General features: G+C 39.0%; 2 protein-coding genes across 11 annotated transcripts in view; both read right to left on the bottom strand.

Moving 5' to 3' along the window:
• Trpc1 (transient receptor potential cation channel subfamily C member 1) overlaps positions 1-8,746 on the bottom strand; it is a 56,211-nt gene extending 47,465 nt beyond the window's left edge. For 2 of the 6 annotated variants that reach the window (XM_052717131.1, XM_052717123.1), the window contains exons 1-2: positions 8,403-8,746; positions 20-174 (exon numbers count right to left, since the gene is read on the bottom strand). In XM_052717131.1, coding sequence (XP_052573091.1) covers positions 20-174; positions 8,403-8,622 — 375 coding nt within the window. In that variant the 5' untranslated portion in view covers positions 8,623-8,746. The remainder of the gene's footprint in view (positions 1-19; positions 175-8,402) is intronic. The other 4 variants (XM_052717113.1, XM_052717102.1, XM_052717150.1 and 1 more) reach the window with 2 other exon arrangements.
• Positions 8,747-12,561: 3,815 nt separating this feature from the next.
• The window catches only part of Pls1 (plastin 1), a 110,091-nt gene continuing 108,267 nt past the window's right edge, over positions 12,562-14,385 (bottom strand). For 4 of the 5 annotated variants that reach the window (XM_052717177.1, XM_052717161.1, XM_052717171.1 and 1 more), the window contains one exon: positions 12,562-14,322. In XM_052717177.1, the coding sequence (XP_052573137.1) occupies positions 14,187-14,322 (136 nt within the window). In that variant the 3' untranslated portion in view covers positions 12,562-14,186. The remainder of the gene's footprint in view (positions 14,323-14,385) is intronic. The other variant, XM_052717181.1, reaches the window with a different exon arrangement.

The raw sequence follows: 14,385 nt of genomic DNA on the forward strand, positions 1-14,385 counted from the left end.
AAATCATCTAGCCTTGTACCTGACAACCGTAGTCCAAAAGCAGCTGCAGTATATCCAAGCTTTCGTTTTCAATAGTTATGGTAACAGCATTTCTCCCAAGCACATCTACGCAATTTATGTTCAAGTCACCTGAACTGTTTTCCTCCAAAATCTTTTTAACCATATAATAGTCACCTAAATAACAATATACAAACATACTTTAATATTTAAGACAGTAAACAAGAATGAGTATAAAGAAAATTTTTATCCTGCTGAATTAAAAGATTAAAAATACCTAAACTCATTTTTGCTTTGCATGTGGACATGTGCACAGAAAATGTGAACATTTCCTGGAAAAAAAGTATATCTTGATAAAATAATACACATATATGCAATAAATATAAAACACGAGTAGAAAAAAATAAATGTGTAGCATGTAATAAAAATTTCTAGTTTAAAATTCTTAACCTGATGTTATAAGGAGAAAAACTTATAGAAGATATATAAAACAATTTAATAAAGAATACACCAAAATATAGACTGACAACTATTATAGAAAAATAAAATGAAACTTAGAAGGAATTAGTTTTGGATCTCAGACACACACATTTACTCATGCATCATATTGGTTAAAATGGAGACCGGGGTAAAGGATATACATACTGTATAGTAAGGGCACCTAAAAGTTGCTACCCCCCTCTTCTCTCTCACAAACACGTGCACACGCCATCTTGTTAAGGAAGGTGCGGTGGAGTGTTAATAAACAGGGAACATCCAGCTCACAAAATGCCAAGTTAGGACTAGAATGACTGCTTGGCTTGTCTTCTGCCTGACTGAAGGCCACCACAGAACAGTCATCCCATGTGAGGAAACGGGAATTACTGTCACCAAAGGTGCAGTATATTTGCCTGCTAATGAGATTGTGCAGGGAAAAAGAAAAAGTCCAAAGGGAAATGCTCACTAGAGAAAGAAAGCAAGGGATACATGTTTCATTTTACTTTTTAAATACAAAAATGAGTAAGCGGTTTTTCATAGTTATTCCTTAGATGTCTGTGAGTAGGAAATAGGGAAAGAATAATCAGAGTGGAAACTGGAAGGAAAAAGAAATAATTGCATGGTACACAGAGAGAAAACATTCAATTCGACTAAATGAATAAAGAAAACAATATTGCAACTAAGGTAATAGATTTTATTTGTGAAAAATTCAAACTTATTATTTTTAATACCTGCTTACATTAAAAAAGAAACTAAATAACAGTTTTCTTACTAACACATCTTCTTAGGTCTCAAGAACAAAAAACTAGTCATGAAATAATTTCCCCATAGCACTAACATTTAAATTCCACTGATGAAGTGATGTTCTTAGTCTTGAGCTGTGCCAAGAGGGCCAAATAATCCACTCAAATGACATCACTATTGCTAAAAAATATTTAAAACTATTTCAGACACATTTGATTCTAAGCATAAGGATAAGAAAACACTACTCATAAAACTCCGCTTTGTTATCCTGCTATATCTAGGTGAAGGTCATTCATTTGAATTCACCTTCTTGGAACTCAATAGGCTTCCTAAATCTAAGGTCAATGCGCTTCATTAATTCTGTAGTATTTTCAGCCATTACTAAATCTACAAGTCATTTAAAGTGATATGCTGTAAAGACTAGAACAACTGTTAACTGTGAGGATGAACGCAAGTGTGAAAAGGTTAGAAAACTTAGACAGGAGGCTAGCTAATAGCCCAGATGTGAGACAAAACACCTGCTAAGCCAGATGATGTTTTCTTTCATAATGAAGTTGCTTGCAAGTCATATCTCTTGTTTTTGGAAAAGCAATATAATTTGCTTACTTTTTTGATGGCATAGCTGTTTTTAAATTTCATTTTTAATTGGGTGTCTGTGGGTTTACGTGTGTGTTCCTGTGTGTGTGGGTGTACCGAATGTGGAGGCTAGAGGTCCAGATTGGGTGTCTTCCTCTACTGCTCTCTACTCCCCCCCCCCCCCTGGACAGGCTTTCTCCCTGAGCTCAGAGTTCACTGACTGGCTAGACTGGCTGCCACTGAGCTCCATGGATTCGACTGCCCAGCGTTACAGACATATCAACACACTCTGCTCTTTACATGAAGGCTGGAGATCCAAACTCTTCAGGTTTCCAGAGCAGACACTTTATCTGCCACCCCTAGCCCCTAGTTGTCTTTGTTCAACAAATAAAACAGAAATATTTTTCAGTTTATTCCATAGGCAGTGCACCAATGCAACAGCAGGTCATCTCAGTCCGATCTCAAGTACCTCCTGTACTCATTCACCTGTCCCTGTGAACACAGCTAACCCTCATCCAAACCGTTACCAATCCTTTTGGACAGTGAAACAGCCTCCTAACTGATACACCTACTGAAAAAGATTTTCTCTTTGACCAAATCCTAAGCAAGCTAATGTTCACACACCCCGCCCCCCCCCCCCCCCCCCCCCCCCCCCCCCCCCCCCCCCGCTTTGAGGCTTCAATCTTAGCCCTTAAGATATGAACAGAACATTTCCTTTAACACACTTTCTAACAGCTCTAGGTTGCATCACTAGCATGATCCTGGGCACATACATGCCTGAGGGAAGTCATGGCTCTGTGTTCATCTGAACACTGAAGACAGGGCCCATTTCCTGGGCCCTGTGAAAACACAGCCATTTAACTGCTTTTAGCGCCAGGTAACAAATCCACACTAGTTTCACACAAATCAACCATCCACTTTTTGTACACTTCCCCCGCTGTTTTATAATTTTTCCCTGCCCTGACTCTATGGAACCCCTGCTCACATTCCTCTCTAACCCTTTAAACTAGCTGCTTCTGTACAAAATGAACTTGGATTCCGTTCACACTGGGCTCTTTTCTGTATTATTACTCATACAATGCTTTCTACTTTAACACCGGGGGTCAACAAAAGAGTTCTGAAAAAGGGCCAGACAGTAAAATACGCTAGGTTTTGTGGACATGATATCTCAGTCACAATTACCCAAGCCCTTTCCCACCAAAGCAGGCACGGACAATATGGAAACAACTGAGGGCGTGTTCCAATAAAACTTTGAAATTTATAGAATTTTTATGTTTTAAAATACCATTCTTTTAATTAGAAATATTTTTAAGTATTTGAAATGTAAAATGTAAAAGCCAGTCTTAGCTCACAGACTAAATAACTAGATTTAGCTTATGGATCAGTTGGTCACCATGTTCTAGCCTTACCTCTTCAATCCATTCTGTAAAATTCAAAGCATATCAACTTTACAATTTCCTAACATCCTCAACGGACATAATTTTTACCAAGTTCTATAAAGCCCATTGGAAATTGGGCCAGCAAATAAGATAGTATACAAAATATCAAGGTAATCCCAGAGATCCTCAGCAATAAATTCACTCTGCCCAACTCTGATAAATCCTTCAGAGAGATACAGTAGAGAAATGTCACAATGTTAGTTAGTAAAGATGATTCTCTATTCCTCACTGGCTTCTCATTTGACTTTCTAATGTGATGATAAATTTCATCATTTATTTGCTACATGTGGTAGCTCATGCCTATAGTTTCAGCACCCAGGTGGCAGAAGCAGAAGGACTGCTACAAGTTTGAGGCCAGCCTAGGCTACTTACACAGCGAGTTCCAGGCCAAACTGGACTACAGACCAAGATTCTGTCTAAAAATCCCGACCCCCACAACTCTCACAAAAAAGCTGATCAGTTTTTAAACTTTATACTAACCAAACAGAACTTGAGGCTAGTTGTGAAGTGTGGGACACTTTTATATTAAAAAAATTATAAATCTTTTCAAAAAAACTTTCTACAAAAACAAAAAAACTTTGGAGTTATAACATTCTACTTAAAATATTCCCAATTAAGCCAGGTGGTGGTGTCCCACACCTTTAATCCCTGTACTCAGGAAGCAGAGGCAGGTAGATCTCTGAATTTGAGGCCAGCCTGGTCTACAAAGCAAGTTCCAGGGTAGCCAGGGCTACACAGAGAAACTCGGTCTTAGAAAAAAAAAAAAATTCCCGATTAATATTAAAAATAGAGAAAGAGTCCCAGCACTCGGGAGGCAGAGCCAGGCGGATCTCTGTGAGTTCGAGGCCAGCCTGGACTACCAAGTGAGTTCCAGGAAGGGCGCAAAGCTACACAGAGAAACCCTGTCTCGAAAAACCAAAAAAAAAAAAAAAAAAAAAAAAAAAAAAATAGAGAAAGAGGAAAAAGCTTTGGAACCCAAAGAAATTCTACTGAACTCATAAATAATTGATATGGTACTGGAAACTTTTAGTCCTAATCATTCCCTTTGGATTTTTAATGTTATCATTTATTCCTTCTAAATACTATTTGAATTTCTCATTACCTGTATTAAAATACTACTCCTAGTCTTAGACTTCTCAGCATCACTAATGACGGATCAGTCTGAAGAAGACATTTACAGTACTATAAAGGGCAAGAGGAGCTCAGACTGCAACAGTGCCGGTGCATCAGAGTTAACCTGTCAGCCTCATAACACACAACGCACTGAGGTTTCACTTGGATCATTGGTTTTTAACTTCCCAGAAGAGAGAGCGAGCGAGCTCTGTACTAGGAATATCCTATCTTCCAAATTTCATATGGGAAATTTAAGTTAAATTGAACACTTGCTCAGAAAGATCTATTATATACACAAATATACATCTTTTTACCCTACTGTTCCTTACTACTGCACAAGAAAACATCTTTATTATAGAAAAATTCCTAAAGAATATGGATGTAGTCGGTAACTCATTAATAACAATTTTTGTTCAATGCCTTAACACAATTAAGAACTTCATGCGTATATTTTGATAGCATGGCAAAGAGCAGCAAATTAGAAATAAGAAAAAGAAACACACTGTGAGGTCACTATATAAGTCAGTAAGGCAGCTAGCTGCTCGCTCATCTTTCATTAAAGTAACTGTGAACCACTCCCTATGGCTACACTTCTCAACTAGCACACTCTAAAACTTGGGGGATTTACAAAGACCCCCTGTACAGACAGAATGCACAGGCTCTGTAACTAGTGATACTTTGTGAGCAGTATAGAACGATGCCTATAGTAACCCCAATACTCTTAATGCTAATTATGCTCTCATCATCCCTCCTTTCTGCAAATTATTTTCCCTCATCGTACATATCTTTATATTAGGTGCTGCCTATCTACACAAAACTTCTCAGCAACACTTGGTACTCTGCATTTTAATTATCCAAACCACTCTCCTCCCTCACCTGACACCCTTCAAATCTCTTCCAAACAGCAAAAATAGAAAGAAAGTACTATATAAACATATTAAGTGAGGTGTTAATACAACAGTGGCATATAATCTCGAGGAAATGTTGCACATTTTGAAAGCATCCTGAGCTCCAAGGTACACAAAGCTTCTGCAGAACTTAAAATAACCTTCCTTATAATGTAGCAAGCCTTCCACAAAGGTGACTGACAGACACAAACTAGGATGAATCCAGGGGTACAGGTGAAATTCTGCCCTCCCATACCCTCTCTAACTCCATAGTGGAATGTCCAGAAGGGACTACTAATGAAAATATGAATTTTCTGGAAATACCCCACATGCAGCACTGGCAGAGAGCAAATACTTTCATTCTTCCTTATTTGGCATAAGCTCTGATTACTGACATCAACAAATCAAAAAGCTTACATTCACGAATGTTTTAAAGGTATCTACCTAACACTTTAAATGAGAAAAAAATTAAGACTTATACTTAAGTTTAGTGCTCCTAAAACATTATTTACCCATTCAGCAGCCAAGAGGCCTGAGGGAATCATAGGCTTCCACAAATTAAATAGGGTAATTACCACACTAACTCTCAATAAGAGAGGAAAAAAGAAAAACATGGTGGTCTTCTTAATATTAATAAGACAACTCATTTATTGTCAGCTCTTGTTCAGCTTTTGTATCTGGATTTCAGCCTTTTTGACTATAAAGAGTTCATATATATATATACACACACACACATATATATACACATATATATATGTATATATATACATATATATATGTATATATATATAATTTGTAAGAATTTAATCCGGTAGGTTTATATTAAAACTGTGCTTTATATCAATGGAACAGAAACTTTCGATTCATTTTTTATTTTTTTAATATAAAAAAAGAACCATAGGTTAGCTTTGAGATGATTCTGGTCTATTTTGATGACCCATAAGAACCATTACTAATTGACTAATACTTGGATCAGCAATTACCTAGATTTATGGAATTAATTTACATAAAAGCTAGTTATTCCAAACCATAAAATCTATCCCTTTCCTATTTTGTTTACTCCTTAATCTGTACACTACTCATTTTAAATGGCCATTCATTCACTAAAATACATACAACCACCTCATCTCTGCTAATTTTCTTTTAGGAATCTCTAGCTTTTAGGAATCTCTAGCTTTTAGAAATCGCTAGCTTTTATTTTAGAAGACTATTCTATGAATACTTCATACACGTAGAAAGGATTATTAAATGAAACTAGTTGAGTTTCTCTGGGGCTATTAAAGATACCATGCTTGCTTTTTAAATTTACACAGAAAACCAAGTTTATAAACTACCCATACAGATAAGAGTTAATTTCCAACTAGTACATCCAAATATGGATGCCTTTTCTAAAATAAATTATTTTAATTCCTTCAACTATAATCAGAGCAATAAAGCATAGTGATGACTTCACACACACACACACACACACACACACACACACATATATATATATATATATGTATATACATACATACATATATCTCAGATCCCTGTTTTCAGGTAGGTAGGTAGGTAGATAGATAGATCTCAAGCTGCTTAAACAGGTACTATGGACAGTTTATAAAAATTTTATAATTAAAACTCCTTTTGAGAAATCTCATGCAACCATTCTAAATTTATGTATCACAAAAATACTTACTCCAATCATATTTTATTACAACACTTCTCTGTTCTCAGTTTGACAAGAATATCAAATTCCCTTTCCTAACGTACTTTTAAATAACCACACAATTAACTAGAGTAAATCAATGGTTCTTGACTACTGTAATACAACACAATCATTTCCTTTCTCCTTTTGGACAGTTTTTGAGGGAAACAACTTGGGCAACGCACTTGGGGAAAATTATGTACTTTAAAATATCCACAGATCATAGGTTTTGTGACATTTTAGACATATTTTATATTTCTTTATATTTCTAAGATTGGTCAAAGATGTCTATGGTAGATTTTAACAAATGTTTATTATTTAATATTATCACATAAATCATAAAAGTGAGTTGGCAATAGACATAAGTGGACTTTGTTTATATGTCAATGTGTTTTCAAAAGGTTGCATATACAATTGCTTTCTGGCTTGGCTAAGATCAAGTGTCGTGTAAAAAATGAAAAACTATTTCAAATGCTTTAGGAGGTTAAGGAGACTGTTGTTGACTTAAACATATACATGCAAACAAAACCAAAAACATCTGTAACTAGTTTTCCCATAGTACAGGGTGGCCTTGAGAATTAGGTTTCGGAAGTCTGTATGGTTCTAACAAAGTTTTCCTAAATGAACAACACAGCCTTTGCACAACAAACTGCTGAATCGAGGGATGAGAATTTTTTTAGTAGCTTTTTTTAGGAGATAAAAGCACTCTGAAAGCAATCAAGTTCCCATTCCTTTATTATAACGCATGACTTGAAAGCATGCTTTTCATGTGGCCATAAAGTGACCAGTTTCTAGATTCAAAACAATACATTCCACATATTTTACCTATACTTTTCACTACCTTTGCCTCCCACCAACTCTCTGAAGCAATAAACCTTTCTCCCTAATTTAAAAAAAGTACCAACACTCAAAGGGGTTCCATAGGTTTGGGGAAAGTTTTGGCAGCTAGGGCAGGATTTTTCCTGTCTTGTCCTTATTTCATGTTATTTCTGCTTAAGGACAATGGAATAAATACCTAAGTCTACTCAACTGTAACAGGCTAAGGCACTGGTGGTTGATGCTAAACAGGGGGAAAGTCTTTAAAACAAAACAAAAATGCAAGGTGACAATCCATAAATAGGAGACATCATAAGGGAAATTAACAGAGTTTTCTAATTAGAAGGTCCAAAACTCGTCTCTGGCTCCCAAAGGAAGGACTCCAGCCTGGAGTTTATCAGTGGCAGAAGAGGCGCAACTTTGGGATCAGGGCTCCCAACTAGCAACCAAAACATCCCACCTGGAGGCGTCCACCGCCCCCGCCCTACCTGCCTGCTGGCTCATGCTCAATCTGGCAGAAGTCCTGCCGGCCTTACAGGTATGGGAGTAGCCGCTGCGCGCAAGAAAAAGCGGGAGGGCCGGGAGTAAGTCGAGGCAGGGGCAGGACCCAGGGAGTGAGTCTTAGGGGGTCCAAGGGGCGGAGAAAAGGGCCTAAGCTCTCACCCTTGTCGCACGCCAGCAAGAAAAGCTTCTCATTCAGGGTGTTCTCCTCCTTCACCTCCCGCACATCCTTCAGCGCCATCACTTCGTTGGGCGACGAGGAGGATGGGGAGGAAGGCAGGGAGGAGGAGGAGACGCCCGAGAGGTCCGTGCTCGGGTACAGGGCCGCCATCATCGCGGCCCACGACGGGGGCAGGCCAGGGGACGGAGGCGGGGCCCCCATGGGCGCCGACCCCGACCCCAGCCCCGCCCCAGAGCTGGAAAACGGGTGAGTCGTTCCCACGGCCACATCTGCCTGCGGCCCGTTGGCCCCGAAGGGCGTCGCCTCTCCCCGGAACCAGCACTCGCCCTCCACGGACAGCCCCAGGTTGGTGGCCGCGCCCGCGCGGCCCCGGGGCCAGCGCCCTCTGCCCAGCCGCCGGCGCCCCGGTCGAGCTGGCCCGCGCCCGTCCGGGGACGACAGAGTGGAGCGCGCCAGGGCGGCAGCTGAGCGCGGGGCCGTGCCAGGAGCCGCAGGGGCCGCGCAGGGGGCGGCCCGGCCTGGGAGGGAGGGAGGGGGCCGCCGGCGGCGGAGGAGCTCGGCGGTGCGCTGCGCAGCACGGCTGGCTCCGGGGCTGTGGGAACCGCTGGCCCAGCTGCACCCGCAGGAGGCAGAGGCTCGCCGCCGCCGCCGCCGCCGCCGCCGCCGCCGCCGCCGCCGCCGCCCGCTCCTCACGTCATCCTCAGCCCGCGGAGGCGACGGCACCGGGGCGGGGCTTGCGGCGAAGCCCGGCTCGAGTGGGCGGGGTCTGTCGGGGCCGGTGGGCGGGGCTCCAGGCCTGACGCGCCTCCCATGTCAGTCGCCTAGCGCCTCTGCAGCATCTTTGAGCACCCAAGAAGGGGCATGGGAATAGCCCGGCCTCTGTTCTTAGGTTGTGGATTTGAGGTAATTTGCTGCTGCTTGTAGCTGCTGCTGCTGCTGCAGCATAGAAAGTAAATACGGGGCAGTGTGCCATTGAGCTTTTGAGGAATTAATGTTTTGTTGAAATTCCCCTACGGAATTGTCCTAGAGCCCGGCCAAGCCACCGAATTTGGGAGTTTGTGTTTACGTTACCCTTGTTCCTAAAAGTCCTGAAAAAATTTCTTATGATCTACTATGGTCTAACATTCCTGATATTACTGAAGTTATTTTATACACATGTATTCATATGTAAGTCAAAGGTGACCTATAACCATTGCATTACATGGATCACATCTAATTTTAAGAGATTTGTTATTTAGACATCAGCTGACTGACACATAGCAAGTGTGACTTGAAATTGCATCTTTTTAATAATTCCTACTGTTTCCTACAGTCAATGCTAGGGGAAAATCTGAACCTTGAGTTTAAGTTTTAGATTTTTAAGACAATGAATAAATTTACTTAGGAGTATCTTAAATTTGAGGGCAATATTTCCTCTCCCATACAGGCTGCTTTGTCCCGTTACTTTCTCTACCAACATTTTAATTTCCTAATTTTTTAAATCAACATTCTCTTTAGATGTTCACTAAAAGGCCTTAGTAGATGCCAAAGACATCTTTTCAAACATTCTTTTTTCTACGTGTTTACTTTAAAATAGTCTCTAGAGTCACTCTGGCTTTGTTTCTAGATGATCTCCCCATTATTCCGTAATGTTACATACAGTTTCTAGTTTATGTATTTGATGAAATTTCCAAATGGCTCAACTGAGGCCAGTGGAAACAGAACATGTTTACTTCTGTGTGTGTACTTGCATATTTTATTGATCAGAAAAATATTTAGCCAGTAGCAGAACTCTAACCCTGACCTATCCAAAATGTATTTGAGGTTAAAGAATTCAAAGGGCTCACAGCCCTACACACAGATTCTTTATCCAAAAAACTCCTATTGGGCCTGGGTTGATTTCTAAGATTTGAGAGAATCCCAACCCACTTTGGTAGTAATCTTAGGAGACCTTCTAAAGCATTAGAGAGTCTACTTTCGGCAATCTGGTGTTATAATACACCTTGGGTTTTTGGATTGTCTCAGTTACAGACTATCTTCTTTTTTCTTCTTAATAAACTGCTTGGCCAGCATAAATTGGATCATTCTAACATCACTTACATATTTTGCATAGATGATAAGAAGACCAGTGGTGGAGTTATGATGAGCAATGGAATGCAAAACCCAAAAGTAGCACATTACTCTAAGCAACTCCAAGTCAGAGGTTAAAAAAAAAAAAAAAAAGAGCAATCACAACTCCAGAGAAGGGAAAGAAATTCTGATTTACATCTAGTCCTACAAGTAAGACAGAACTTTTTATATTTTTCAATGTCCTCCTCCCCTTTGCTACTCTAAGGGCTGCATCTGTCTCTTTCTTTTTCATAGTATCTACTACTTTATTTGCATTTGTTTGCCCCACTGAACACAGTCCAAAACAAAACATCCTTAGAGAGACCTTGCCTAACTATCCAAATAATCTCCCCCTCTGCTCCCAAATCAGACTGTAGCTGCTGTGGAATAATCCTTTTGTACACTGTGAAGATTTGTTGCTGTGATTGGATTAATGAAGAAGCTGACTGGCCAATAGCTGAACAGGATAAAATTAGGCAGGAAAGCCAAATTGAGAATGCTGGGAAGGGGAGTGTTGGAGTCAGGATTCACCAGCCAGACGCAGTGGGAGATGAACATGCCATGCTAATAAACGTACTGCCACGTGGCAGAGCGTAAATAAGGAATATGGGTTAACTTAAAATGTAAAGAGCTAGTTAGTAATAAGCCTGAGCTATTGGCTGGACATTTACAATTAATATAAGTCTCTGTGTGGTAGTTTGGAAGCAGCTCCAGGGACGGGAAAACTCTGCTTCTTTCTTCCATTACCACTCTTTCTAACTTTATTTATTGCTATTTCTTCACTGAATTACTGTCTCCACTAGGATTTAGGTCAAAAGACTGTCTATATTTTTCTTAGCAAAATCCCAAGAATCTCATGTAGGATTTGAACATTGGAGACAATAGATTTGTGCTAGTGAATTTTATTCATTCAAATTATTTCATCACAAACTAAATTTACCATAATCATGTAGTTAGTCTTTAATAAAATTCTTCAAGTGAGGGCCAGTGAGATGGTTCGGTAGATAAAAGTGCTGTTTCTGCAAACTTAAAGACCTGAGAGTTTGTTTTTGTTGATTTGTCGAGACTGGGTTTCTCAGTGTAGCCCTGGTTGTCCTGGAACTTGCTCCTTAGACCAAGCTAGCCTCTAGATTTGCCTGCCTTTGCCTGTCGAGTGCTTGGATTAAAGATGTGTGCTACCACGTCCTGGTGAAAACCTGAGTTTAATTCCCATAAAGGTGTAAGGAAAAAACCGACTCCACAAATTTGTCTTCTGAGCTCCACATTTGTATGCATGCATGCCCATATATACACATCATCCACACACAATGATAAAAACATTAAAATTTTATAATTTATATTTTTCTATTTAAAAAAATTATTTATTTTTGGGGTTGGAGAGATGGCTCAGAGGTTAAGAGCACTGCTTGCTCTTCCAAAGGTCCTGAGTTCAATTCCCAGCAACCACATGGAGGCTCACAACCATCTGTAATGAGTCTGGCGCCCTCTTCTGGCTTGCAGGGATACATGTATACAAATAAATAAATCTTGTTAAAAAAAAAAAAAAAAAAAAAAAAAGCCGGGCGGTGGTGGCGCACGCCTTTAATCCCAGCACTCGGGAGGCAGAGCCAGGCGGATCTCTGTGAGTTCGAGGCCAGCCTGGACTACCAAGTGAGTCCCAGGAAAGGCGCAAAACTACACTGAGAAACCCTGTCTCGAAAAACCAAAAAAAAAAAAAAAAAAAAATTATTTATTTTTATTTTATATGCATTGGTGTTTTGCTTGCGTGTATGTCTGTGTGTAAAGATGCTGGATCCCTTGGAACTGGAGTTACAGACAGTTGTGAACTGCCATGTGGGTGTTAGGAATTGAACCAGGATCTTCTGGAAGAGTAGCCAGTGCTCTTAACCGCTGAGCTATCTCTCTAACCCCTAATTTTTTTTTCTTATATGAAATAAAAAAAAAAAATCTCACCTACAAAGGAATAAAGTTTTTGTATTACTTCATTTAGGTGTTGTATTCTTTTATGGGAACTAAGGTTCTATATAATTCTTTAAATGAAATAAATACACATTATACATACACAGCATTTTATTAAATATACTTTGTGAGAAAAAGAACACTTTAAAGTACTAAATTCCATGTAAATCAGATTATCTTAGTAAATATTATGGTGAAAAAAATCAAAGAAGCATGATTTCAATAATCTCAGAAAAAGAGCAAAAGCATACTTACATCTTCATATAAGAAAACAATCATCAAAATATAAAAGGCAAAGAAATCTCTTGTAGAAGAATATATTTTAAGAACTCCACCTGTTAGTATTTCATTAAAAAAAAGTCTACCCTAAACACACAGACACTCTCCCTCTTCACATAGTCTGTTTTGATCAGTGGAAGAGGAGGATGTAGACAACTCATTCACACAGAGATGAGTGCAGCACTTTCCTTGCATAGTAGGATTGCTCGCTGGCACTAAAGTGGAAGATGGGAACATATTTCCGGCTTCACCTATGAGCCAGATTTCTCTACCGCTAAAAATTCTGAGGAAAAGAGGTTTCAAGTTTTAACTCTTCCTAAGGAACACAACCCTTAAATATCTCCAGTTTACACAGGGCTGTGAAAAACATGAAACTATGACGGACGTTAGCTTTTATAGGCTTTCTACTAAAGTTATTCGGTGGGCATATTCTATTTCTGTAGGCATCATTACGACTAGTACTGAAACTAGTAAGTGTAATGTGATGCTAACAGGGCCATATCAATGTCTGTTGAGATGTTCTATCCAGTGTTTGGCTGCAAGTACTTTGAAAGGAATTAGGTGAAAAATAACTACATGCACGTTCATAATTAATATTTGTAAAAGATACCTTCACATATCCAATATCCACAAGCTGAAAGGTGTCACACACATTGTAGGGGCAAAATAAATACTTACTGGCTAGCTGACCACTTAATACATACCATTTAAGAAAACCTGGGTAATTCAGATGTTTTAGGGAAATACATACATGTAAAATCTTACCAACCTTTAGTATTATGCTACATGTCAGAAATAAAGCTATATTATCAAACCAGGACATGTAAAGTAGCAAAGCAGTTACAGTCAAACTTTAAAAGTTCCTACAGCTTATGCAAGAGAGTGAACCTTGGGGTTTACTCAAGAATCAGTTTTCATATTAAAAAAGTTTAATGTTGATGAACTATACTTATCTTTTTAAATTTTTATACGAGATAGAAATTTACAGAAAGGTTACAGTTTTAGATCACTTTACATGGGGAAAAAAACAAGAGAATTAAGTTGGATTATGACTTTAGGTATATTTGTGATCAAAATTAAATAACACTTCAAAAAAATCCAAACACATTTAATAGCAGGACCTGACAAAACTTTATACAGGTCTTTTTCAAGCTATGAAAAAGAATGATTAGTCTTATTTTGGTAAGACCTTTAGGAAATAAAATAATTCAATTATGAAATAGCAGCTTGATATTCCTGTATTGGTATTGATTGTTAAAGTAATTGTGTTATCCAAAAAGGTTGACAAATTCTAACTAGTGTGGACAGGATATTATTCATTTCTGAATACAGAACTATTTTGAGCATAGACACTCTGATTTTATACCCACTACATTTCAAATTTCTGTAAACTGAGACATTCAATGTGTTTAATGTGGCAGATCATAGTAGATGTTTCATCATTTGAGTCTGTTCAGTCCTTTTCCCATTAAGCAGGCAAACACTGTCATAACCATCTTTGGTTTGACATCTACGAGGTCATCAGGTAGAGCATAGATCCGGGCACCAATCTTCCGAGCAACTGAAATGGCGTACCTTGAAAATACAAGAAAGACATCTTGGGATTTGTTATCTACCATGTTTTTTTTTTTTTTTTTT

Source organism: Peromyscus californicus, unplaced genomic scaffold (genome assembly GCF_007827085.1).
Source record: "Peromyscus californicus insignis strain IS unplaced genomic scaffold, ASM782708v3 Scaffold_11__1_contigs__length_118956290, whole genome shotgun sequence".
In the NCBI taxonomy this organism is placed as follows: domain Eukaryota; kingdom Metazoa; phylum Chordata; class Mammalia; order Rodentia; family Cricetidae; genus Peromyscus; species Peromyscus californicus.